The sequence below is a fragment of the Propithecus coquereli genome, unplaced genomic scaffold, assembly GCF_000956105.1.
Source record: "Propithecus coquereli isolate 6110/MARCELLA unplaced genomic scaffold, Pcoq_1.0 Scaffold449, whole genome shotgun sequence".
NCBI lineage: Eukaryota > Metazoa > Chordata > Mammalia > Primates > Indriidae > Propithecus > Propithecus coquereli.
In genome coordinates this window covers 145,172-171,496 of record NW_012150274.1, presented here as the reverse complement: position 1 = coordinate 171,496, position 26,325 = coordinate 145,172, and the positions used below count along the sequence as shown (strand labels likewise).

The following is a 26,325-nucleotide window of genomic DNA, read 5'->3' as shown; positions in this document are numbered from 1 at the left end:
GGAGAAAGAAGTCCAAAAGTCTTCTGTCCCCTGCGGAACCCCGCGTACCCCTGCTGGCATGGGAGCCAAGGGCTGTGGGCAGCCTGGCGTGTGAATGTCCTGGTGGTGGACAGGGTCCATTTGGCCTGTGCACTCCACACGTGGCCGTTTGGGAGACCCTCATTGTGGTCGGGGCTCCCTGGCGCAGGCCCGAGGTCCCCTCTGCCCTACCCCTTCCCACACCCATATTCCTGCCTGGTGGGGACAATTTAGTTTTTATGGAATGGGGGCTTGGCGGGGCACTGCGCATGGGGTGTGCCAGTGACCCGCCAAGTCCCCAAGTCTCAGGGAGTCTGCAGAGCACCTGGGGGGCAATGCTCAGAAAGAACTCTGGTTCACCTGCACCTGGGCGCCCTTGCCTAGGGCAGGGGTTTGGGAGGGAGGGCCCAGGGGGATGGGCAGGTGGCTGAGAAGCACCCCCAAAAGCAGGGAAGCCCGGGGGGGGTCCTCACCTGACCTCCCAGCCCTCTTCCAAGTGTTCCCCCAGGGCTGGGAAGGGAAGAGGGTGTCAGAGCAGCCACCTTGGGGTAACCCTGTTAGAGGTGCACATCCAAGCAGCAGCCACCAGCACCCAGACACATGGCCGTGCCACCCCCACCCCTCACTCCATCCTCCCGCTCTGGGGCCCCCTTTCCGGGCATTGTCCCTGGCAGGGCCTCTGGGGAGCGATGGCCTAGGAGTCCCTGGCAGCCTGACCCTTAGGTGCTTCCTAAAGCTGGGGTGGCCCTTGTGTCCCCCCAGCAATCCCAGCTCCCACCATGCTCCGGGCCCTGGCCTGGTCCCTCCCTCTACTCTGCCCCTACCATTGAAGGGCAGTCGGTGTGGTTTCCCTAGGGGGGTGGCTGGGGGTGTGGGGGATGGGGAGCCCGTTGTGAGCAGGGGTCTCTTGGGCAGCTGTCCAGAGCGTGGGTGACAGCCCTGGAGGTGGGGTGGGGCTGACTCAGTTACTGGGGAGTGAGCTGAAGGACCCCTCGAGTGGCCGCAGGTGTGGGGAGCTAGGTGCTGTTTGAGCACCAGAAGGCGGCAGTGAAGGGTTTGGGGGTTCAGCCTGTCGCTAGGGGCTGGGCAAAGAGGAGGTGGTCCAGGCCTGCCATGGCCCCTTGGTTGGAGAGGAGAGTGGCTGGGGCCTGGAGGCCCTCCCCACCTGTGCTCCCCACCCCTGCTCCGCTCAGACCCCGCAGCTGCACCTCCCTCCCTCCCTGGGCCCTTAGCGCTCAGCCTTGGTATCCCCTGCCCTCGTCGCACACAGCTGGAAAGGGCAAGTGGCCTGGTGAGGGGGGCTCCTGAGACCCCATGACCCCCTCTCTATTGCTGGATGTTGGCACCCCTAACACTGGGGGTCCCCTCTTTGTCCAGGGAACGTCCCACTGTCCAGGCGGCTCCTCTGGGCCACGGTGCTGGAGGAACTGGGGGCTGAGCGGGGCAGGTGGCTGGGCCGGGCAGTTTGAGGAGAGGAGCTGGGCCGGGGGGCGGGGCGCGGCTGGGCCTCCCAAGCCCCCAGACCCCTTGTGGCCCTGACCCTGGTTAGGCCTGGGCCCTGGGCTCACCTTGGACAGTCGGGCAGGGCAAACTCGGGGCACCCAGGCCTGGTGGGCGAAGTGCGATGACAAGGACTCCAAGTTCTGTGTCAGTTGCCCCTGCCCCTTGATGGCCTCTGGCTGGAGCCAGGGAGGCTGCCCTGAGGAGACCCAGGAGGGGCCCGCGCTGCCCCTGCCCTGGGGCTGCCCTCCTGGCGCCAGGCAACGTGGGGCAGGCTGTTGAGCCTCTGCCTCGTGGGCCGGGCTGGGGGTGCCCACGCTCCATGTGCTTTTCCTCCTCTCGCCCCCAACGGTGCCCCCCCCCGGTGACCACGGTCCGAACAGGTATCCGTGTGCTGAGTTTGCGTGCGAGCGGGTGGCAGGGCACCGCCATGGTCCGGATCTCCTGCTCCCCAGCCACCCCAGGAGCAGCAGGCGGGATTCCCCACCCCCGCCCGGCCCTGCTGACGTTGCTGATCCGGCCTGAGCTGCCCTGATCCCTCATCCACGCCAGTCCCAGGAGGCGTCAGAGCACCTGTCGGAGGGCCAGGGGTCTCCTGGGGCCCACCACCCTGGAGGCCGGGGAGGGCGGAGAACCCCGAGGCCGCACAGCCCCAGAACCCATAGCCTCAGCAGCGCAGCGGGAGGGAAGTGATCCCGGCCCCCACCATGGAGGGCCAGCCTGTGGCCCTGAGCCTGGCGGAGAAGGCCGTGTGCAAGGTGGTGTACGGCGCCCCCCGCCCCCGCCCGCTGCTGCTGCCCGTGGGCCTGGAGCTGTGGCTGTACGTGCAGAAGATGCGCAACCTGCGGAGGAAGAGGTGCGGCGGGCAGCCGGCGGGGCTGGCGGGGGCGGGGGGCCCGCTGGAGGGTGTCTAGAGATAAGTGGGGGGTGGGGGCTTCTGGCTTGGACACCCCACCTGGTGGCTCTTCAAGTGGCCCCCACCTTGCCAGGGCTCAAATTGGGTCCCCCGGTTACAGGGTCAGCATGGCCATGCTGGACGTGCCTTGGTGCACTTCGGGCCCCTTTGCTTGGAGCCACACGTGCCCTGTCTCCGGGCCCAGAGGGAGGTGGGCGGCGGCCCTCCTGACCAGTCTGCAGCTGGCGTGTTCGCAGCTCCGCCTGCACCCAGGTTTCAGACCCAGAGTCCTGTCTGCTCCGCACTGGCCTGGAAGGAGGGGGCAGTGGGCCGTGTCAGACCGCTTGGCAAACGGCTGTGCAGGGACAAACGGCCTTAATTAAGAAGCCCTGTGCATGGCACCGGCTGCAGGAGTGGGGCTCTTGGCTGGTTGCCATGGTGACCGGGGGATCCTGCCACCAGTGTGGCATCCAGATGGCCCTTCCTGGAGGGCTCGGCCAGGTGGCTGCTAAGGAGCCTGGCAGGTCGTGGGTGGGCGGCACAAAGGTCTGGTCTCCTGGTCTTGGGGCTGTGTCCCTGACCTTCAGCTCTCTGAGAGGTCACGTGGGCTTTGTCGATCTCTGGGGAGGCAGCCAGGTGGTGGGATTCCTGAGCCCTGCCTGGCATCCCCCAGGGAGGCAAGGAGCCCGCTCCCCAGGCAGTAACCCCAATGCCCGTGTGAGAGTTTAGCTTTTCTTGGTCTCCCTGTATACGCTGAGCTGTGGCTGTGGCCCTGTTTTACAACATCTGGCTGGGGTCCAGGAGGGGGCCCCCCAGTCTCCTGCTAGCCTCCCTATGGCAGGCAGACTGGGTGGGAACCCCTGGCCTAGGACTGGGGGCAGGCGCAGAGTTCAGGGCTGCTCCGAGGCTCCTGACCTGGGAGGGTCTCAGACGGGTGGAGTCGGCGGGAGAAAACGGAGGGGCCCTAAGAGTGGGGGTGGCACGGCCGGCATGGAGCTCATCCAGTGTCGAGGGGCCAGGCAGTTTCGGGCATTGGGCACTGTGGCCTGGGGGCAGCCAGGGTCTCCCCAGCGGAAGGCTCTGAGCCGGTGGGGCGCCAGGCGCCCAGGCCAGCTTCTCAGCGGGGACTCGTCCCGCCCCCGGCTGTTCCCATGCGCCATTATCTTGGGAAAGTTGAAAGTGGCCGTTTTCTTGATGAGGCGGGAGTCCAGTGATGGGCACTGGGTTCCTGTCAAGGGGCATTTGGTTGAAACAGCGGAGAAACACTGCCCTCGACAACGCTTTCTTTTTTAAGGAAATATGTTGCTTTTTCTTCCACTCACTCCGGGTCCTCGCACAATTCCAAGATCACAGAGGAGGAGGGCTCAGCCCCTTGGGTGCCACAGGAGCTTTGCGTGTGGTCATTTCAAATTACGTTGTAGCTTTTCACAAACGGCTGGTCTTATCAGAAAGCAGAAAACAGGAGTGACGGGACCGCCTGGGCCAGGGCCGGCCCCTCTCCCAGGCCTCCGGGTCCCCAGGCTGGGGGCTGGGCGTGCGCCGCTCCGTGACAGGTCCTCTCTGGGCTCCTTCCTCCTGCCGCCTCCTGGGGCCACCCCTGCTGCCCCCGGCTGAGTCCCCTGTGCTGCTCACTCCACACCCTTGGCCACCCTGGAGATGGCACCCTGCTCACCCGTGGCATCCATGTGCTGTGCCGCCAATAGCAGCCCTTCCACCCCAGGCGGGGCAGTGGCTGGGGGCCCACACCACCGGTCAGAGCGGGATGGAGGAGGAGACCCACCCTCCCAGGGTGCAGCGTCCAGCCCAGGGCTCTGCAGCAGCCGAGGGAGTGACCTCTCCCCAACAGCCGTGTCCTGGGGTCAGATCCCACCTGCGTAGCCTCGACCAGCTCACCCTCCTCCCCGAGCCTCAGTTGTTCTCCGCGGGAATTGCAGGGCCAGCCCAGGTGGCCACAGCCACTCAGGAGGCCCCCTCGGCCCATGGGACTGGGGTTTTAGGGAGGCGGGGTGTGGAGACTGCTCCCACTCCCTGGAGCTCGGCCAAACCAAGCACGGGCCTCCGGGGCCTGGGGGTCTCACGGTGTCAGACTCAGGCTTTCCCTGGCGATGCCCCTGACCCTGGCCGTGGCAAGGGCCAGGCAGGGAGGTCTGGGCAGATGTCAGCTGCCCAGGTGTGCCAGCTGGGGAGCCTTTGGGTCCAGCACCTGTCTCCGGCCTGCATCCCAAAGAGATGCTTAGGTCTGCGAGCACAGGCGTGGCGCGGCGCCCAGTTCCCCCGAGGGGTGTCATACACAGTGACGCCGCAGAGGGGCTTGGGCCCCCAGGGGTGACCAGGCGAGGGTGGGCCGTGACACCCCTCCCTCTGCCCAGGATGGAGGCGTCGTGCCTGGAGCTGGCGCTGGAGGGCGAGCGTCTGTGCAAGGCTGGCGACTTCAAGGCGGGTGTGGCCTTCTTTGAGGCCGCGGTGCAGGTGGGCACCGAGGACCTGAAGACGCTGAGCGCCATCTATAGCCAGTTGGGCAACGCCTACTTCTACCTGAAGGAGTACGCCCGGGCGCTGGAGTTCCACAAGCACGACCTGCTGCTGGCCCGGTGAGCGGGGCTTGGCAGGGCCCCAAAGAGGGGGTCCTCACCTCCAACCCGCGCCCGGCTGTCCGGTTGGGGGCCGGGTGGACACTGCCCTGCCCTCAGGCAGGTGGGGGGGAGGGGCAGTTCCAATGCGAGGACCACAGCAGTTCTCAGGGTCCAAGGGAACCCGCGGGGCACCTCCAACCCGGACAGGGGCCGGGGACCCCAGAAGTCCCCCCAGGGGGCTGTGTTTAAGCTGGACACGTGTGAGGGGGTCTGAATGTCAGTCTGCGTGTGAGAGTGTGGGGTGCGGCCCAGCACTCTCTGTGTGGGCGCGTGTCTGTCCGTGCGAATCCATGTGCATGACCCTGCCTGTCTGCGTGACCCAGAGCCCCACCCAGAGGTCGGGCCTCTCTTGGCCTGGGGTCCAGGTGCACTCCTCACCTGTTCTGTAGCACGTGGTCCTGCCCTGGAGGCTCTCCGTGCCCTCGCCGGGAACCCCAAGCCCTAGCAGGCCTGTGGCCCCTTCCCGCGCCGTCGGCCCCTCCCTACGCTCTCTGTGCTGCCGCCAGGCCTGTGCCCAGGTGGAGCCAGCTGGGATGCCCCTGCACTCCCTGCCCGGCTCCTCCTCCTCCTCCAGGCCCCGCCTCCATGCCACGCCCCCACCAGCCCTGCCCCACTGGGCAGTGAGCCCCTTTGTGTCTCAGCTCCCCGCCCCCAGGCTCAGGCCAGGTCCCGAGGGCCCGTGTGTGGCTCACGGCCCCTCTGCAGCCTGCGTGGGGCTGACCCCCAGACCTGGCCCGGCAGAGGGACTGGTTCTGAGCTGGGCACCCTGCCCAGGGCTGCCCTCGGGACCGCGCTGCCCGGCTTACACCCTGCCCAGCATCAGCCCCCAGGGTGGGCCGCCTGCCCCCACCCGGCTCCCTGGGCCCCTCACTCCCTCCTTCACCCCAGGACCATCGGTGACCGCATGGGGGAGGCCAAGGCCAGCGGGAACTTGGGCAACACGCTCAAGGTGCTGGGCCGGTTCGACGAGGCTGTGGTCTGCTGCCAGCGGCACCTGGACATTGCGCAGGAGCAGGGGGACAAGGTGAGGGGTCGGTCCCCAGCTGCCTGCCCCTCCTCCCTTTCCCCGAGGCTCGTGTCCAGATCTGGGGTGTGCGCAGGCGGGCGACACAGCACGCGGCTCTCCCCCCACAGGAGGGAAGACGAGGAGGTCGGTCCTCCGGAGCCCGAGTGACTCGGGAGTCCTGGGCGCTCAGACCCGGGGGCACTTCCCCGTTCACGCTGACGCCAAAGGGCAGAGCCCAGCCCGTCTTCCACACTCAGCTCCGCGCCCCCTTGCTGGCCCCACCCCGAACCCGTCAGCACCCCAGTCCCTGCGTGTGGCCCGGGGGGGCGGCAGGTGGCTCTGGGGGGAGGTCCCAGGGGCAGGCAGAAGCCGTGGGAAGTGGCGGCAGCAGTCAGAGAAGGTGCAGGTCCCGCCCTGGGCTGGACCCTGGGTCGTCCTTCTGTGCCGACCTCCGCCGTAACCCTGTAAAACAAACATCCCTGTTCCCCGGTGCCAGTGGGGGAGCTGAGGCTAGAAGGGTGGTGTGACTTGCCCCGAGGCATCTGGTCCCGGGCTGGAGCTCTCACCCTGGGGCATAAGAGGACAGAGCTGAGGGCCTGGCCTCCTTGGCCACCCCGACTGGCGGAGGAGAGAGGGGTGGAGCGGGCTCCCCTGTGTCCCCGTCGTCAGGGCCTGCCCCTCCGAAGCGTCTGTGACTCAGTGATGGCCCAAAGTCCTTGCCACTGGGGCCCAGAACAGCAAGGGTGGTGGCCAGGTCACTGGCCCAAGCACATCCCACACCCCAGTGCCACCCGCAGGTCGGGGAGGCCCGGGCACTCTACAACATCGGCAACGTGTACCACGCCAAGGGCAAGCAGCTGTCCTGGAGCGCCGTGCAGGACCCCGGGCACCTGCCGCCCGACGTCCGAGAGACGCTGCGCAGGGCCTCCGAGTTCTACGAGTGAGTGGGGCGGCAGCAGCCGACGGGCTCCCCCAGGCCCACATCTCCCCGCAGCCCCCGGGACGGCCGACAGCCAGGCGGGCCCCTCCGGCAGCCACACCTGTCAGCGGCTGGTGGGGCCACAGCAAGCCCCGGTGCTGGAGTTGAGGGGACCCGTCCCATCCACCCTCCTTCTGGGCCTGCCACCCACCAGCACCATCTAGCGTGGGAGGGTGGAGACGTGGGCAGGGAGGGATGCGGCTCCTGGGCTCTCCCCGCAGGAGGAACCTGGCCCTGGTGAAGGAGCTGGGCGACAGGGCGGCGCAGGGCAGGGCGTACGGCAACCTGGGCAACGCGCACTACCTGCTGGGGAACTTCACGGAGGCCACGACCTTCCACAGGGAGGTGAGCCCGCCGCAGGGAGGCTGGACAGGCTGCCCACTTGCCTACCTGGCCTGGGGTGACCTGCCCCCGAGGCAGTCCTCCAGAGCAGGGTGGGGCGAGGTGGCTGGGTGGCAGGGGTGTCCCGTTGAGCCCTGGTTTCGTCTGCACTTGGTCCCGTGGCTGCGGCTGCTCCCCCTGGACGTACAGCCAGGGCCAGTGATCCGGGCAGGGCTGCGGCACCCGTCCGTGCTTGTCAGGACCAACCCGGTCTGCGGGTCTGTCTGCACAGCGCCTGGCCATTGCCAAGGAGTTTGGAGACAAGGCGGCCGAGAGGAGGGCCTACAGCAACCTGGGCAATGCCCACATCTTCCTGGGGCGCTTCGACGTGGCCGCGGAGTACTACAAGTAGGTCCCCACCCACCCAGTGAGGGGGAGGGCCGGGGGGAGGGGATGCCGGGCCAGGGAGCCACCCACCCCAAGGCAGGGGGTCGGGCAGCGTGTCCTCCCCAGGAGCCAGGTGGGGGCTTCTGGGCTGCCCCAGGAAGGGCAGGTGGACTGAGCTCCCAGGGTCCCCAACCTGTGCTGAGCTCTGGGCCATCTGCCTCCTGGCCTGGGTGGCAGACCAGTGGCCACCATGCGGGGCAGGCTTGTCAGCACTGGGTCCTGCACCCAGCCCCAAACAGCCCATCTCAGGGCCTGAGCAGTGGCCGTGGCTGTCCCCTGGCCCCTGTGGAGGAGCGGCGGCTCAGTGTGGTCAGGAGACTTGCCGGAGCCCAACGGGAGCCCGCATCAGTCTGGGTCCAGCAGGGTCTGATACTTCGTCCCTCCGAGGCCCCAGAGAGACCCCACTGGGACCCTGAGGCCGGGGACCAGTGGGCGGGCCTCCTCACCACTGGCCACCCTCCTCCCGGGGGCTGCCCCCGCTCTCTGTGCAGGAAGACACTGCAGCTGTCGCGGCAGCTCAGGGACCAGGCGGTGGAGGCGCAGGCCTGCTACAGCCTGGGCAACACCTACACGCTACTGCAGGACTACGAGCGCGCGGCCGAGTACCACCTGCGGCACCTGCTCATTGCCCAGGAGCTGGCTGACAGGTGCGTGGTGTGGACTCGGGGTGGGCGGCTGCGGCCGGCCCAGAGGGCTCTCAGCAGCCCCTGCCGGCCCACTGGGCTGAATTCCAGCAGCCAAGACGAGGGGGCCTGGGTCTGAGCCCCTGGCTCCACTGACCACGACGTGACCCTGGTGGGACGTCCCCAGGCCTCTGCCTCCCCACCCGTCAGTGGGTGACACCGCTGTGGGGACTAAGCCAGACAGTGTGGGCGCTGGGCTGGCCACTTCGGTTGCCCTTGGCCGGCCCGGCCCCCCTTCCCTTGCTTTTTTTTAGTTGGCTTTTTTTGGGGGGGGCCGGGGGGCCCCCGGGTTCTTGGCCCGGCCCCCCCGGTGGGGTTGGCGGGTTGCCACGGGAACAAAGGAGGCAGAGCCTGTGGCTCTCACGCTGGTGGAGGGAGGGTCTTCTAAAGCCTGCCCCGCCCCTGGAGGCCTGAGGTTGTCCTGGGAGTGACGGAAATGTTTTGGAACTAGACAGCGTGGTGGTCACACAACATGCCACTGCGCTGTCTGCTGGAAAGTGGCTACAGTTACGTTAGGTGCATTTCACGTCCATTTAGAAATAACCCGTGGAGGGGCTGGGGTTGGGCTGCCCCCAGGAGTGGAGTGAGCCCCGCCGGCCACCAGGGGGCGAGAGAGGCCAAGGGACGAGGGACGCAACGCGCCTGCAGGCAGAGCCGGCCACGGGACAGCCTGCGATCCCCACCCCTGGCCCCCACCCTGGCCATGGACCCATAGGGGTCGGCGGCCTGTTAGGAGCCAGGCCGCACAGCAGGGCGGGGAGCAAAGCTTCGTGTGTATTTGCAGCCGCCCCGCACCGCTCGCATCTCCACCTGAGCTCCGCCTCCTGGCAGATCAGGGGGCATCAGATTCTCTCAGGAGCGTGAACCCCACTGTCAGCTGTGCACACGAGGGGTCCAGGTTGCAGCTCCTTGTGAGCATCCGATGCCTGGTGACCTGAGGTGGAGCTGAGGTGGTGACGCTACCGCTGGGGAGCGGCTGCAAACACAGATCATCCTTAGCAGAGAGGTTTGCGCGATAAACGTGATGCGCTTGAATCATCCCCCACCCCCGGTCCGTGGAAGAACTGTCTTCCATGAAACCGGTCCCTGGTGCCAAAAAGGTTGGGGACCGCTGCGTTAATGCTTTTAACGGGAAAAGCCTCAGCTTATTGGGGCTTCTCCCTGAGGGTGGCAAGATCTGTGGGAGACCCTGGCTGGGGCGTGTCATCCTACCGTCCTACTGGTGCCTCTTGGGCCTGGGGGCCCCTGGTGAACCTCGGGGCCAGGCCACACAGCCTGTTCGTGTCACAGGTATGGCACCCAACGTCACGTCAGGGCCCTGACCACCGGGAGGCTGGGGGCTCGGCACGGGGCGGGCCCGGGGAGGGCGGGCGTGAACTGTCTCCCTCTCTGGCAGGGTGGGCGAGGGCCGGGCGTGCTGGAGCCTGGGGAACGCCTACGTGTCCATGGGCAGCCCGGCGCAGGCGCTGACCTTCGCCAGGAAGCACCTGCAGATCTCCCAGGAGGTGAGCCGGCTGCCCTCCCGCCCCAGACTGTGCCGAGTGCCGGATGGCCCTCCGTCCCTTCTGGGCTAGTGCAGCCCCTCGGCTGCCTGGCCCGTGAGGCCTGCTGGCCCCTGTCTGCCGCCCGCGGGGCCTTCCTGGGAAGCTGAGTGTCCTCCTGGTCGGAGAGGCAACGTGGGGTCTCCATGGGCCCTGTCCACCAAGACCCTCCTACTGTAGTGAGGGTGGGGACCTCACAGGTGAACCCTGGGCCCGCCTGGCTCCTGGCCTGTCCTTGTGTCACCTCCCTCCCACCCCACCTCTAGGAAGCAGCCCCAGGGCAGGGCCACCACCGCCTCCAGATACCCCGGGTCTGCCCATGCTGAAGGCGGGAGGCAGCTGGGTGGGTGAGGCCTGCAGGCGCCCAGGTGTAGGTGGGCAGGGCCAGGCTCGCTCAGATCAGCAGAGGCTGCCATCCGGAGAGCCCGTGCACCGGTGGCCTCTGAGGGCAGGCTGCGGCCCCCGCCGTCCTCCAGGGCCCCCTGCGGCGGCCCCACCGTGCCCCACTCTCTTCCACTTGACTTGAGTTTGTTCCTGGGCACACAGTCCTCCTGGAGGGTCTGACGTCAGGCCCAGAGCGCGAGGCTGGGGCTGAGGAAGGTGCAGCCGGGCAGGGCCAGGCCGACGCCCGCTGGAGGGCCCCACGCAGCACAGGGCCGGCTGCTCAGACTGAGCATTTCTGAGGTGGGACTAGGGCTGCTGGGGACACAGGGGCCACCTCACCCAGGGACAGAGCCCCAGACCTCACCTCCAGGGCCACAGTGAGTCCTGTTTCCCTCAGAGGCCCTGGGGTCAGTGGCTAGCCCAGGCCACCCAGCGGTCGGGGACCTGGCTGCCCCCTTGGGAGCCCCCAGCAGGCCCCCAGCCCCACTTGCCCACTCAGACGCCCCTGCTGGCCACAGATCGGGGACCGCAACGGGGAGCTCACGGCCCGCACGAACGTCGTACAGCTGCAGCTGGCACTCGGCCGGCTCACCAGCCCGGCGGCCGCAGAGAAGCCCGACCTGGCCGGCTACGAGGCCCAGGGTGAGTCCCAGGGCTGGGGGTGGAGGCAGCACGGTGCCGTATGGGCTCAAAACTCAGCCTGGGACAAAAGCAGCAGCATCGGGCAGGGGCGTGGCAGGAGGGACACCTGTCGGAGGGGTGCCGGCTTCCCTGAGTGTGGGTCACGAGGAGGGGATTCCGTCCCCAGAGGAGCTCAGGAAGGGAGGGGTAGCCCCATCCCTGGGCATCAGGGCACCTACTCTGGCCCAGCCCGCCTTTGTGCTGGGCCGGGAGAGAGACCGACACCCCTGCCCTGCGCTCGGGAGCTCACGGTGGGGCTGGGGGTGGGCAGCAGGGCCAACCGTGGAGGCTTGCATGCCGCAAAAGCCCAGCTCTCTGTCGTCCCCGTACGGCAAGAGCCTGCAATTGCCGCAGGCCCTCCCACCCACATCCTTGTGGCACCACAGGCTGATGGCCGAGGGACAGGAGATGGCCAGTCACCGCCCCCGGCTGTCCTGGCTTCCACCCTACCCAGCCTCAGGGCAGCCGGTGGGGCCGTGGCCTCCATCTCAGTGGGGGCAGATGCTCGGGCCGAGCCAGCTAGGGAGCCAGGCAGGGCTGCCCAGGGCGGGTGGGGGCCCTATTCAGGCCAGGCCCAAGGCCACAGTGATGACCTCACCTGCGGGCCGCTGGTCAGCCCGCACAGGTCAGCAACGCTGCACACATAGAACAGGACGTTCCCTGCAAAGCAAACAGATTAATAAACGCGGGGCCGGGGGGCGGATGCAGGGGGTTGTCACGAGGGGCTGGCTTCCCGAGGTGGCTGCCACGTGGGTGAGGGGCAGGTCTAGGGGGGCAGCTGCCTCTGCCCATGTGGCCCCCATCCTGTGCTTCTTGAGTTTGCCAGGAACTGAGCCCGGGCCCCTGCAGGGCTGTGTCCCTATGTGGCCACCCTGCCCTGGCCGGGGGCCCCCAGAAGGGAAGCCTGAGAGCCTTGGGCCCCTCAGGCCTGCTGAGCCCTGGACGTGGTGGTGGGTCTCTGGGGTTCTGACGATGACCTACCCTGGGAAATTGGGGACGCAGAGGCTGAGGATACAGGGGAAGGAGCAGAGGCTTCCGAGGCCCTCAGCTGGCCCATGGGACCCAGTCGGGGGTGGAGAGCAGCCTCCAGCCCTGGCTGGACAGGACAGAATCTACCCGCGGCTGGGTCTCCTGAGGGGCTGCTCTGCCGAGAGCTCCCGGCCCCCACCCTCAGTGCCCGTGGCCCAGCGCGGCCACCCCCAACCCTGGCAGCAGGTGGGGGCAGGGCTGGGCCAGGCCTGGAAAGGCTCCCACGGAGGCGGCCCAGCTCCGGGTCCCCCTGCTGCCTTCCTTCCTCTCCGAGCCAAGGAAGAGGGGGGCCGTGCAGGGCGAACAGTGGCGGACAAGGCAGCTTCTGTCCCTCTCCAGGCCCTCTGCCGGCCAGACCCTTTCCAGCCGGGGGCCCCCGGAAGCTTCCCCCACAGGGCTGCCAGTGGCCGGCTGCCTTCGGATGCGGAGGGAGCATCCTCTTGGGGCGGTGTGCGGGCGCCTGGGGCCCGGCAGCCCTGCCTCGGCCTAGGGGCCCTGCCTGGGATGCAGCCGCGTGAGGCAGGTCAGAGCCCTGACAGCCCGGGCAGCCCTGGGGGAGACCCCCGCTCAGGTGAGTCTGGCAGGGGCTGGACTCGGACCATCCGGTGGGGTGCGGTGGGCGGGTGCATGTCCAGAGCCTGTCACTGGCAGGGGCGCAGGGGGTCTGGCGGGCACCGGGCGGTGGAGTGTGGGGAGACACGGGACGGCTATATTCCGGGATGACCGGGGCTGGGGCTGGCATGGCCAGTGGGCGTGGCCGTTGGGGCTGTGGGTGTGGTGTAGGGGCGTGGCCAGATGGTGGGTGTGGTCATGTGGGGGTGTGGCCGTCGCTGACCGGCTTGAGGGCTGGCAGGGGGCTGGTCCAACTGGACTCAGGTTTCCTTTGAACTGTCCTGAAAAAACAAGGGGACTTTTATGTAGCTGGAGGACAAAGCCCTGCTGCGCGCTGCGCTTCCATCTGTGTTAATCTTGCCACCCTGCCGGCCCCTCCCCAGCCAGCAACAGGCCCCAGAAGTGTGTCTGGGGGGCACTGCCTGCAGCTGCTGCCCCACCCCCCCATCCCTGCCCATCCGTGCCGCCCGGGCTCCCCTCGCTCTTTCCCATGACACGGGCCCGCATGTCCTGCCCGCAGCCCTGCCCCTCCAGGGTCCTCAGCACTCGGGGGTGGCAGCAGTGGCAGCCTCTGGGGCTGGGAGGGGCTGGAGGGCACGGTGCATGGAAACTACACACAGGGTCCCGCACGCCCAGTAAATAGTAGGCACCACTCCACTTAGGAAGCACCTGCTACGTGCCAAGCGCTGAGCTCTTGCGGTACGCCAGCAGACAAAACAGTCGCAGGGCCGAATCCTATCAGGCCAGGTACAAGTAACAAACACAAGTAGGTCGTGCGTGAGATGTGCTTTGGGAGAGAGGAAAGGCGGGGTGTGGGGGTGGGATGCAGCTGTCCATACAGCAGCCAGGTGGGCTTCAGGAGGGGCTGTCTTAGTCCGCTCCAGCTGCCAAACAGCGCCACAGGCTGGGTGGCTTCCACAGGCCATTGTCTCTCCCAGTCTGGAGTCCGGAGGGCCCAGGCCAGGTGCAGCATGGTCAGGCTCTGGTCAGGACTCCCTTTCTGGCTGGCGGACGGCCGCCTGCTCGCTGTGTCCTCACATGACGGAGAGAGAGAAAGGGAGGGAGAGAGCTTGAAAACCGGTGTCCTCTGATAAGGGCACTAATCGTTGTGGGGGCTCCACCCTCACGACCTCATCTGTACCTAATCACCTCCCGGTACCATCACCCTGGGCACTGGGGCTTTAACACATGCATTTTGGTGGGACACATGTACTCGGACCCCAAACAGTGACATTTGAGCAAAGACTTGGAGCTGGAGAGGGAGTGAGCCCCGGGCTTACTGCGGGAGTAAGTCAGTCCAGGGCTTACTTGCAGCAGTCCAGGCAGAGGGAACAGCCCGTGCAAAGGCCCTGAGACAGGACCAGCCCGGCAGGTGCAGGGCAGTGGGGGACTATGTCTGCAGCTGACAGAGCCGGGAGAGGGCAGGACCCTCGGACCGAGAAGTGGAGCGACATGATCTAAGCGGGTCCTCACTGTGTCCCTGGCCCATGTGGGGAAGGGACTTAAGGGGCAGGTGAGGCAGCAGGCAGGTGAGGCGCTGGTGACTGAGGTCCCCGTGAGGGGAGAAGGGGCTGCACCCGGGGTCTGTTGTGAAGTGGGGGTGAAGGGGAGGTGGGGGCTGCCCTGGCCTGAGTGGAGGGGGCAGGGGCGGTGCTGCCCGTGGGGGCACAGGCTGGGCTGCGCCGAGGTCCAGAGCTGGCCGAGGGCAGAAGTGACGACCATGTGACGGTCAGACTCAGGCAGGAGTGGGCGGTGCTGGGAGAAGTTTCCAGACCTTGCCTGTGTAAGGGGGAGACAGGAAGCCAAGCCAGGAGGGCCGTGGCCTCGCAAACTCTCCGGACAGAGGGTGCATTTAGCCGGGCCCAGAGGGCCTTCCGCCTGCAGCCGGTGCCTGGCCGCGAGGGCCACGCAGGCCGCATCTCAGAAGGGCGCTCGGTGGAGGGCCAGGTGGGAAGCGGTTTGGGCCTGGGCGGGTGCCCGCGAGACCGGCCTCGCGCAGCGCGTGGAGAGAGGGCGCGGGGTTTTCACGGGTGTGCGAGTCGGGCCCGCCTGTTACTGCCGTCCTGCGCACAGAGGCGGCGCTGGCACTGCCCCAAACGCCACGTGGTGGGGAACGACGCCGTCCCTCCCTCAGCGCCGCCTTCCTGGTCCGGGGTGGGGGCGGGCAACGGGCAGCCCCTCAGACAACAGGGCCGTGTCCCAGCGCCCTCCTGTCCGTCCAGGCTTACGGCCCGAGGCGGCGGCAGTGGCGGAGGGGCCGTCCCGCCCGCACGCGGAGTGCCTTAGGGCCCTTCCACGCCTCCCTGCCCGGCCCATCCCTCTGACGGAGTAGGACCAAGGGTCCACGTCTGCTGGTCCAGTGGTGCCAAGACTGGGTCCCCAAAGTGTCCCTGAGACCAGGCCTGGCTCTACCCACCGCTTCCAGTGCCCGCCCACTGTCGGGGGCTGCCGCACGGTCAGTGTCCACTGCACGTCTGGGCGCTGCCGGGCCAGGAGAGGAGGCCCGAGTCTTCCTGCCATGCAGGGCAGAGGCAGGGTCCTCATTAGCCGGGCTCTTTCCACTCGCGTCTCCTCTGCCCGGAATGTTCTACCGCCTTTTCCCTGCTGTCTGTGCTCCCCCCCTTCTCGCACACCTGCGCAGAGAGGCCCCTGCGGCTGCTCAGTCTCAAGCAGCAACGGCCCCCCCGGCCCTGCCCACAGAGTCGGTCCTCACATCGCAGGCTCCGTCCGTTTGTCCATCTGTTGCCTTGTCCTGGCCCAGCTGCCAGGGTGGTTCTCCCCATCTTGTGCCTGGGACTGAGGTGGGGCTGAGGCCAGACCCTCCCAAACCTTCAGCTCAGGCGCCGCCCCCATCAGAGCAGGCTGTCGCCGGGGGTCCCCGGGCCGAGCTGCACCCGCCTCCACCAGGGCACCTCTGGGATGGAGGTCTGGAGTTGGGCCAAGGGGGTGGACAGGAGCCCAGGGAAGGTGCCGCAGCGGGGCTGGCCCAGGGCTCAGCTGAGGCCTTCGTCACCCCACCCCAGCCTGGGCTGCCCACCCAGAGGCCCACCCCGCCTGCCCCAGGGCCCAGGCTAAGGAGGTCCCAGGTAGGGGTGGCAGGAAGGGTGTTCCAGCAGAGGGAACGGCAGGAGGCGCATGGTGAGGCTGGGAAGAGGCCCGTCCAGAACCGGGCCCTTCCAGGCCTGGGGGACAGGAATCACAGCCAGACGCTACCGCCCCGCAAGGGTCCACCCGTCTCAACGTCCGCCTGTCTGCTGGCTTGTGTGGCTGGCGCAGGGGACACTTGGCATGACCTTTGCCTCCCCGCGGGGGGCTGACCGGCCTCCCTGTCTTCCAGGGGCCAGACCCAAGCGGACGCAGAGGCTGAGCGCGGAGACCTGGGACCTGCTGAGGCTCCCCCTGGAGCGGGTGAGCGGGGGCCCCACGGGGACAGATGTCCTCGCAGCTGTGCCAGAGTGTGGGCAGTGGGTGGTGAGGTTGGGGCCCTGGTCTCTGCGCTGCCACCACCTGCCTCGGACCCTTCCCTGCCCACGTGCCCTGCCACCGGGCGGAAATGTGCACTCAGCGGCCTGAGGCCCTGGACGGGCCCATCTGCCACTGGCCCCGAGCCCGCAGCACCCCAGCAGGGCACCTCCCTCACTGTCCAGCAGCCGGGCCCCCGGGGCAGTGCGCGGCCCTTGCACTTTGCAGACCCCGTGCCCCCACCCAGCCGCTGTGTCGCCAGCGTCCTGGGGAGTCCACGGACAGGGACACCCTCTCCTGGCTGCTCCCTGCCCATTCAGACTTTGTATCCAAAGGGGACACGGAGCTGCTCCAGGTGGAGACGCCAGCTGGGTCTCCGCAAACCCAGGCAGACAAACTCGGGCTGGGTGGGTTTGGGGCCCTGGGCTGGCTCTGTACCTGCCAGGTGTGGGTGCTGTGTGGCCCTGGGGCAGTGGCCTAACCTCTCTGAGCCTCTGGTTCGTCCAGTGTAGCCTGGTTCAGTTGTGGACGGCTGTGAGGTGGGGGCGTGGCTCAGGGACGCCCACGGTCACCACCCTTGCCCAGTGTGAAAGGCGGACAGTGGGGATCCCTCAGACACCCCCCCACCTCTCCCTGCCCCAGCCCAGGGTGCCCACAGCCTGTCTCTTCCCTGTTCCTCGGGAACCAGGCACCTGCTGTGTGCCTCTGGGAGGTGGGGGTGGCAACTGCACCCGCCTGGCCTTCCCCGAGGGTCCCGGGAGAGGGGACCTTGGTGGGACATTGCCCCGGGCACATCACGGTCCCCTCCCCAGGAGCAGAATGGAGATAGCCACCACGCAGGGGACTGGCGGGGGCCCAGCAGGGACTCGCTGCCCCTCCCCGTGAGGAGCAGGAAGTACCAGGAAGGACCCGACGCCGCTGAGAGGAGGCCCCGGGAGGGCGGCCACTCCCCGCTGGACAGCGCGGACGTCCGGGTGCAGGTGCCGCGTACGGTAGGCGCCTCGTGGGGCCGGGTGGGAGGCGACCGTGGAAACTGCGCAGCGCCCTCCCCTCCGCGCCCATCGGGCCGGGGGCACCCGGGCGTCACTCCAGGGCGGCAGGCGTCCCTGGTGGGCCTGGCACTGTGCGTCCCCTGGGACCCCAGCGGTGCTCGGTGTCGGGGGCTCCGAGCAGGGGCAGTGTGTTCACAGTCGCCGGTAGCGCCCCAGCCTCAGGGAGACCCAGGCCACCGAGGAGCCTCAGTCCTGCTCGGACAGGCCTCAGTTTCCATCTTTGCCATCAGTCGGGGGCTGGCTCTTCCCAGTCTTTGGTGGCCGTGCTGTCTGTCCCCGCACCCTCCCTGCCTCGCTGGACCCTCCAGACCCATCTGCTGGTCACAGGAGTGTGTTCCCCCAGAGGGACTGGCTGCACAGACCTGCCCCCCCGACGGTGCACCCCAGGGGGCTCTTTCGGGGCTCTGGCCAGGGGTGTTGACCCCGTGGGTCCTCTGGCAGGAGGCCCCGGGAGGTGGACGAAGCTAACATAATCGCAGGGGGTCCTGGAACTGCTGACACCTCCCGCGGGTCTCCAGAGCTGTAGGGCGGGGGCCCCTGAGCAGAGGGACCCCAGAGCAGAGCTGCGAAGCCCCCTCGGCCACACCCGCAGGTCAGGCCCAGACGCGGAGGCACCTGGGAATGCTGCAGCCGTGGCCCGGCAGCGGTGCTGGGGGCATCTCTTCTGTCCTTCTCGGGGACTGAGGGCAAGACAGGTGGGCACATGCCCCAGCCCTGGTCCTGGGGGCAGGGTTGTGCACAGGATGGGGCTGGGGTGGCAGATGCCAGCTGCAGAGCCCCTGGTGGGGGGACAGGGAGCTGGAGTCCGCCCAGGGCCCTCGTGGCCAGGAGCTGGTAGACCCCGCCCCACCCCACCGGGCTCGGGGTCACAAGTGGAGTTGGACCAGGGGCCTTGCTGGGGTGGGGACGATAGCCCAGCAAGGGGCCACTCAGGTCCTCAGGCCCAGCCAGGGGCCCCCCTGGGGCACAGGCAGCTTTCGCTGCGATATTCAGCGGTGGGGGATGGATGGGGGCGGTGGAACTGATGGCCACGGGTGCGGACAGATGGACAGACAGACTGGTGGGCAGGCAGATGGACACGGAGGGGCCGAGTCCGGGTTCAGAGACCAGCCTGGGCCCCCCAAGCAGGACACCTGGGTCCAAACCCCCAGAAATTAGTCTAAAATTAGTTCCCTCCGTGGGCTTAATCGGCGCCTTCCCAGCCCGCGCGGGGCGTGGGTGCCGTGCGGGTATTCTTAGCCCCGCGAGCTGCCTGCGCCGTCCCTCCCACCAGCCTGGTGCAACCTCCCCCGACCTCATTCAACCCCAGGGCTGCCCGACGGGCCTGACTGCCGGCCGGGGTCAGTCTGTCCCTTGGCATGAGAGGCGAGGGGAGGGTGCCTGGGGGGTCCCCAGTCAGGCCCACTAGAGCGTGCTCCTGGGTGGCCTCCGCCCAGCCTCCCTGCACCTGGCGGGAGGGCAGGACTGGCTCTGGCTGTCACGTCTGGGCCGACGGGGTAGCAGGAGCTGGCCGAGCATTCGGGATGGGCCAGGGCCAGTGGGCGCTGGGGCCTGGGAGGGGCAGATGGTTCTCCAGGAAGCCCAGGCTCAGGAGGGCCCCCAAGCTTCGTGTGCCCCCAGCGAACTCCCCTGGACGCAGCCAGGGGACAAATTCCAGTGTCCAGCTTCACAGGGCCCAGCTGCAAGGCAGGGAGTCTGGGGCTAGCGGCTGCTGCCCTGAGGAGCCCCTGTGTGCTGTGGGACCTGGTCCCCGCCCTTGCTGCCACCTCACAGGGCAGGATACCTGGGGACAGCCTAGCTCTCAGCACTGTGGGGCGTGGCAGCCTCGCAGGCCTCCTGGTGACCAAGCCCTGCTGCCCTCCCTGAGGTCAGCGCCCTGTGTGCCCCAGAGGAAGGACCGTCTGTTCCCCAGGTGGCAGCCGGCTGGGGACTGCAGTGGGGGTGGGTTGGGGACATCTCCAGGAGGTTGATGGCTGGGTGGGGCCTGGAGAACTCGTCCTGGGGTCGGGGGCAAGGAGCAGGGCAGGCTGGCCTCAGAGGGTAGGGACAACATGGGCGGGGTCGGGGGTGTTCTGGAGAGGCGGCCGCTGCCCGCCTGGCTGGGGCCGAGCTGGGCTGGGGCGACCTCGAGGCCAGGGCAGTGAGCGCCACGGAGGACTGGAGCAGGGAGGGCGGCTGGGGCAGGGGCGGGAGGAGGACAGCTTCGGCTCCTGGGGGCCTGCTCGGGAACTGGCTGAAGAGAGGCGGCCTCCCTGGCTGGCCCGCTTTGGAGGCAACCAGGCCCGGTGTCAGAGCCGGAGGAGGGCTTTCCAGAGAGGCTGTCCTCCCCAGCGCCCTGGCGCGACCGCCCACAGCTGCTCAGGGAGCCCCTGTCAGTGTTTACAGAGCACGCCCAAGTGTGTGAGCGCGCGTGAGAGAGAGCGCGTGCGTGTGCGCACATTCGAGTGAGCGAGGGCGGCGCCGGGAGGGCCGGGCCCTCGCCCGGGCTCCTATTTAAGCATTGGGCCAACACCGTGGGGCGCGTCATCGGGGCGGCGCTGGGCATCTTGGCGTCCTGCCTGGGCTCGCGTGGCCAAGCACCCCGCACAGCTACTGGCGCTGCGGTGGAGGGAGCCTGTGGCCCACGTGAGTGGGGGGCCCTGCTGTCCCTGCCGGGGGAGGCTCGGGGCGCACGCGGGCCTCTGCGAAGCTGGGGTGGGTGGGCTTGACCGAGGTCTGTTCCCTTCCTCCATGGAGACAATGGGCTTTAACTAAAGCAAGAGGGAATGGAGTCAGACTCAAGGAGGAACTCTGAGACTTCCAGGAAGGATGGGGCCAGGGTTTGAGACACAAGAGAGGTTAGGTAGGAGCTGGGGGGCAGGACCCCTAAGGCCGTCAAGTGTGTCCTGTGGGGTTCAGGGTTGTGCTCCCGAGTGAGGGGCCTGAGGGGGCCTCGTGCTGTCTGGAGCCTCTCCCAATGCCAGGCGCTGAGCCGAGGTCTTGCCCCTGAGGTCTCAGGCCCCCAGCGCCCTCCCCAGGAGGGAAGCATGAGCCTTGGCAGGTGGCCGCTGGCTCAGGGAGGGGAGGGCTACCGGTCTTAGACCCCGAGAGGGCTCTGCTTCGGGGCTCTGGGCACGGTGCCGTGTGTGATGGGGCCAGGGGAGGCCTCAGGGCAAGCCCCCCTGTTCTTCGAGTGCACCCCTTGAGTCCCAGGTTTCCGTGCGGAGGAGGCGTGGCCTGGACCCCCGTGGGTCCTGCCTTTCCCAGGAGGGGCCTTGCCTAGTTCGCCTGGGGAGTCCACGGGACTGCTCCACCCTGGGGGGTCCAGCTCGGGCCAGATGCAGGGGCTGGGGGCCCAGAGCAGCCGTTGTCCACCCCACCCCTGGCTGTGCCAGGGCAGCCCTCAGCCACTCTGGCCCCAAAGAGCCCGGAGCGGCTCCCCTCTGGGCTTCCTGGGGAGGCACCTGTGTGGCCCACGGCAGATGCCCTCTGCGGGCCGGCAGGTCCTAGAGCCCAAGCCCAAGTGCACGTGGCCCTCAGCGCCAGCTCTCCCTTCCCTCCCGCCCCCGCGCCAGGCCTGTGTGTGGGCCAGGGGGGCTTGAACCCTTCCTCCCCAGCTTCAGCCCCGTGCCTGCCCCTGAGGGGCAACCGCGGGGCTGCTGCCTGCTGACCTTGCTGCCCCCGCCATGTGACTCTTGCTGCTGAGAGCTTGGGCCAGTCCTAAAGCCGGCTCACCCATGGGGCCTGCCCATGTCCGAGTCCAGCGTGGGGCCCAGCTCTAGCTCTGCTCCTGCTCCCGTGACGCTGGCAGCCACACAGCCTCTCTGCGCCTCTCTCCTCTGTGCCATGGGCTGGTGACAGCAATCCCAGGTGTCCTGTATTTCAGCCTGTGTCCGGCACCCAGGGGGTGACATCTTTGCTGACACGGCCTCGCTGTGCGTTTGTTCCTGGCTGTGTGGGCCCAGCATGGGGGGGCGGGGGGAGCCCTGCGGAGGCCCCTGCCGAGAGGGACAGGCCGGGCCAGCAGGTGCTCCAGCCCCCCAGGGAGCTGGACGGTGAGCCCACCCACCTGTCGGCCCTCACGGGGCAGGGAGTGCTCTGTAAACCGAGGCCAGGTGAGGGCACAGCTTCCAAGGTCACCTGCTCACTCCGTGGCAGACACTGGCAAGTGGGGGGCCGCGTGCGCAGACACAGGGAGCACATCCCAGGGGTGACGAGGGCGTGACAGGGCAGGGGGAGGCGTCTGGGGTGAGCTGGGGCTTTCTAGGCTGTGGTGCGTGAGTGGGGCGGCAGCCACGGAGGGAGCACGTGGCGGGGTGCGGGTTTCGGACCTGGGAGAGGGACGGCCACAGGGGCAGGTGAGGGTCCTGACTGGCCCAGGTTTCAGAACTGGGTGTGGCCGGTGCAGCGTCCAGGGGCCTGGGGGACCACGTCTGGCTGCAGCGACCCCGTTCCCTCCCCAGAGCATCCCGCGGGCCCCGTCTTCGGACGAGGAGTGCTTCTTTGACCTGCTGAGCAGGTTCCAGAGCAGCCGCATGGACGACCAGCGCTGCCCGCTGGACGAGGGGCAGGCCGGGGCCGCCGAGGCCCTGGGGGAGAGGATCGGTGAGTGTGCCCTCCTTGCACGCCGGGCAGGCCAGCTGCGGTGCCCGGCCACCGAGCTCCCCGCCCTGCTCTTGCCCCAAGCGGTGTCCCGGGAAGCCTGTAATCGTCCCTGCCCCTCCGGAACACGCCATGCCAGGGCGCAGCTGCGGTCTCAGCGGGGTCTGGGAGGCCAGGGCTCTGCTCCTGTCCTCCTGGAAGTCCCCAGGCAGGCACCATGTCCCCAGGGGTACGGGGGGTAGGCTCAGAGGTCAGAGCTACCAGCCAGTGACTTGAGCCTCAGGCCCGACCCTGCAGTAGGTCCCAGTCCCCCTGCACAGCCCCGAGGGTGCCCCAGGCCTCACCCTCTGCCCCCGCAGGCCAGCCTGTGGCCACGGCTTCCCCCCAGACCGAGGAGCTCTTCGACCTCATCGCCAGCTCGCAGAGCCGCCGGCTGGACGACCAGCGGGCCAGCGTGGGCAGCCTGCCCGGGCTGCGCATCACCCACAACAACGTGGGGCACCTCCGCGGCGACGGGGACCCCCAGGAGCCAGGGGACGAGTTCTTCAACATGCTCATCAAGTACCAGGTGGGCCTGCCGCCCGGCAGGTGGGGCTCATTCAGCCTGCCCAGCCCAGCCCCCCATGGGATCGTGGCCCCTTCGCTGTCCAGTGGAGGCGCTTCGAGGGCCCCCGGGGGGTGAGGTGGGCTCTAGCCCCTCTGTCCAAGGCCATGTGTGAGGGACGCCCCCAGGGGCTGGAGCCACAGGCTGGTGGCCAGAGCCGGCTCAGCAGCGTCACTGGACGACCACGGGTACTTGGACCTGGAGCCTTCTTTCTGGGAGCCCTCATCTGCTGGGGAGATGAGAGTCCCCCAAGAAGGCAACCCCAGAACAGCCTCAGGCTGGGCTGTCCCTCACAGCACAGGAGCTCAGAGCCGGGGTCAGGGGTCACCAGGTCTGCAGTTCGTGGCCTCAGGGATCCCCACCAGGTGCCACAGCTGGGCAGAGGAAACCAAAGGCATGACAGCAGCCCCAGAGTGGGGCAGGGAGACCCCGGGGCTGCCAGGCACTGGCGGGGTGAAGGCGGGGACCACGCACGGCGCACGGCAGGGGCGGAGGGTCCAGAGCTGCGGGAAAGCGGAGCCAGGACAGGGGTTCCAGCTGGGTGGCCTCATGGCAACGTCCCCCTCACCAGCCTGAGGGTCTCACCGTGGCTGTGGGGTCCAGCCACCTGCCATCCAGGGCAGAAGGCGCAGCAGGTGGGGCTTCAGGGTCAGGAGATGCAGCAGATGGCTCAGGGGTGGGGCACGGGCAGCAGCTTGGCCTGCACCAAGCCAGCAGGTTTCCATTCCCACAGAGAAGAGGAAACTATGGCCCCGGGCCAGGCATCCGACAAGCCGCCTCGAGTCCGGCCCTTCCTGAGAAGCCCAGAGCCCCCTGTCCACACGCACGCACGCGCCCACGGCTGCGCCGGCTCCCGGCCCTTCTGCTCCAGGCCCTGCAGAGAAGCCCAGACGCCCCCTCAGGCCCCCAGCCTCCATGCTGGGGCCGGCACGGCCCCCCGGGCTCAGCCACCTGACCCAAGAGGGAGCCCTGGGGAGCCCCACACTACAGCTCTGTGAGCTGCAGCCCCAGGCCTGCCAGGGTCGGCCCTCACTGTGCCAGCTTCCCGGCCAGTGCAGAGGGATGGCCACGCGTGTCCCTGGGGATCAGCAGGCCTCGGGGGCCGTCCCAGCAGCTGTCTCCTGGGCCTGGCTCACCCTGCACCCAGCAGGTATTGTTCAACCTGCCTTGCTGGGCAGCCAGCCCCAGGCCCTGGGGGATGCGGCCCATGGAAGACTGTTCTTGGGGTCAGGACTCCCAGCACAAGACCCCAGAGCCAGGTGGCCCTGCAGCTGATCTCCCAGGTGGACACAGGGAGGCCCGAGGTGGCCAGAGCAGCCCAGTTGAGCCACTGGGTGTGGGCCTGACCTCGGAGGTGTCCGTGAGTCCCCAAGCAAGGGGCCCAGGGAGGGTGAGGCCACCAACCGTGTGTGTGTCCACTCAGTCCTCCAGGATTGATGACCAGCGCTGCCCGCCGCCTGACGTGCTGCCCCGAGGCCCCACCATGCCAGACGAGGACTTCTTCAGCCTCATCCAGAGGGTGCAGGCCAAGCGCATGGACGAGCAGCGGGTGGACCTCACCGCCAGCCCAGAACCGGAGGCAGGGGGGCCACCTGTGCCCCCGCAGCAGTGCCAGCCCGGTGCTAGCTAAGGCCTCATACCCACTCCTGGACACCGGGGGCTCACAATAGTCCACGATGCCCACAGCCCCCCAAGAAGCCGAATCCTCCCAAGGCCATGGCTGAGGGCAGGCTCTGAGCCCCAGGCCCACCGCTGAGCTGACGCTGGGCACACAGCCCCACAGCATCCCTAACCCAGGTGGCAGGAGGGCACACTTCCGCCCAGGCCTGACCCCACGTGGTCCACGGCCTCCTGCAGGCCTGCCCGGCCCAGCCTTGCCCCGCCCCTTCCCTGGCTGGCCCGGCCTTCGGCATGTTGGCCCCAGACCCAGTGCCGGCCAGACCCTCCCCACCCTCTGCCCACACCCCCTTCCCGGGCTCGTCTTGCCCAGCCAAATGTGAAACCCTGCCATCTCCCCACGTCCCCCAAAGCTGTCTCTGAAGCCTCTTGGGGCTTCCAGCAACATGGGCACGTCCTGCCCCCAAAGCCGGTCCTAGGATGGCCATGTGGCAGACACGCTCAATGCCCTCTGGCCTGGTCCCTAGGGCAGGGCTGCCCCTGAGCCTGTCCCCCGACTCCTGCCCCAGGGGGAGGAGGGGGAGGTCGGCAGCCACAGAAAGCCCACCCAGACGGGGCAGCAGAGGGCAGGTGAGGTGCCCCTGGAGTCCCCGGCCCTGGCACGTGTCCTGAGCCAATGGGGCCTTGCGGAGGGAAGGATGGGCACGAACCTCAGCATTCCTGACTCCAGTCCCTGGGCCAGAACACAAGCAGGGCCTGGTCCTAGGGCCACTGGCGGGCAGGGACGTCTGTACCCAAAGTGGGACTAGGCTCTGTGGCTGTCACCAAGTCAGTGGGTCAGCGAAAGCTGGAAGGGGCTTGGCTCCACTCAACCCTCTGAACTCCCCCGAATGAGAACCCTCCTCCCCTCCATCAGCTGAGGGTGATGACATCACTGCCTCCTCCCCATGGGGGGGTCTAGTCCCCACACACCTGAGAGCCCACAGGACACAAGGCTTAGACCCAGACTCAGGCAGGACCCGCTGGAGCCTCTGGAGACAGGCCCCTCAGGGGACAGTGGCCTCGAGCTCCCACCTGGACCCTGCCTTGGCTCACCCTTCTGGAGAGCCCCTGGGGCTGGAGGCAGCCTCTCTGGGTGGTGCCTGGGGTCCTGCTCTTGAGCCTGGGCAGGTGGCCTGGCCCCCGCCCCGTGGTATGGCCTGGAAGCCGGGCAAGGCCCCAGCAGGGGAGGGTGGTGGCCCCACTTGTGAGAGAGCAGGGCAGACGCCAGGGCACAGGGTCTCCCAGGGACGCAGCGCCGCCCCGCATACTTGAATGTACGTGCGTATTTATTGCTCACACGTGTTTGCCGTGTTGTCAGTGGGTCCTTTCCAACCCAAGAGGTACACTTGTTTTTCTGTTTTTCCCAAAAAATAAAGTCTGCCAAGCGAGTGCCGTCTGTCTCAGGATTAGACCCCAGTGTGGCGCTTCCAGGAGCCCCAGGGCTGACCTGACCCGGGAGGGAGGCTGCGCCCACTCGGCCTGTCTGGCCCCCGAGACCACTGGAGGAGGGTCCCTGCTGCATGTAATAGGGAAGCTGAGCAGAGGAGCCCACAGGGGTGAAGGCCACCCACACTCCTCGCCTCCTGGGGGATAGAGGAGCAGGAGGCCCCCAAGCAGCCTCCCTCGAGGTCAGCCCCATGGCCATCCACACGGCCCCCACCCCTGCTGAAAGGGCTTTGGCCCAGGGGTCTGGGTCCTAGTGGCTCCGGGTCCCGCAGGTCCAGAAGCCATGAAATGGCTCAGAGCAGGCGGCAGCCATGGGGCTCGTCCTGGGTGGGACCCCCACAGGGCTCCGGGGACACAGCCATGCCAGTCGGACACACACCAGGAAGGCCACCCCATGCACACCAGCAGGCAGCCATGCTCCCCTGGCGCCCTGCCTGGAGCCCCGCCACCTCCCCACCTGCAGAGGGGGTTTGGATGCAACAGTTCCAACTCTGGGGCCTAAAGCCCTGGGATGATGCCTGGGCCACAGAGGCCACCTCTGGGAGCCTTGGGTCCCCTAAGGCTCAGGCCAGGCCGCCTTGAGCCCACTTTAGGGATTTCCAGCCTTGGTCTACTCAGGGTCCCCGCCCCCCCAGGCTGGGTGGGAGAAGCACTTGTGCAGGATGGAGCAGTACGCTCTGAGCAAGGACTGCTGGGCAGGGCAGAGGGCTGAGCGCGGCCCTGCAGGGCGGCAAGGTGGGCACACTACTGGGCAAGGCCACTGCAGCCCACCTGCTTGTCTGCTCTGAGCGT

General features: G+C 68.0%; 1 protein-coding gene across 3 annotated transcripts in view; it reads left to right on the top strand.

Annotated features, from left to right (window-relative positions):
* The window catches only part of GPSM1 (G-protein signaling modulator 1), a 27,443-nt gene extending 1,967 nt beyond the window's left edge, over positions 1-25,476 (top strand). The window contains exons 2-14 of one of the 3 annotated variants that reach the window (XM_012654825.1): positions 4,783-5,004; positions 5,935-6,070; positions 6,850-6,992; positions 7,253-7,376; positions 7,645-7,760; positions 8,291-8,446; positions 9,879-9,987; positions 10,926-11,049; positions 16,067-16,137; positions 17,004-17,183; positions 21,686-21,827; positions 22,184-22,392; positions 23,852-25,476. In XM_012654825.1, coding sequence (XP_012510279.1) covers positions 4,783-5,004; positions 5,935-6,070; positions 6,850-6,992; positions 7,253-7,376; positions 7,645-7,760; positions 8,291-8,446; positions 9,879-9,987; positions 10,926-11,049; positions 16,067-16,137; positions 17,004-17,183; positions 21,686-21,827; positions 22,184-22,392; positions 23,852-24,058 — 1,939 coding nt within the window. In that variant the 3' untranslated portion in view covers positions 24,059-25,476. Of the gene's footprint in view, positions 1-4,782; positions 5,005-5,934; positions 6,071-6,849; positions 6,993-7,252; positions 7,377-7,644; positions 7,761-8,290; positions 8,447-9,509; positions 9,773-9,878; positions 9,988-10,925; positions 11,050-16,066; positions 16,138-17,003; positions 17,184-19,666; positions 19,869-21,685; positions 21,828-22,183; positions 22,393-23,851 lie in introns of those variants that run through there. The other 2 variants (XM_012654826.1, XM_012654827.1) reach the window with 2 other exon arrangements.
* Positions 25,477-26,325: the final 849 nt, after the last annotated feature.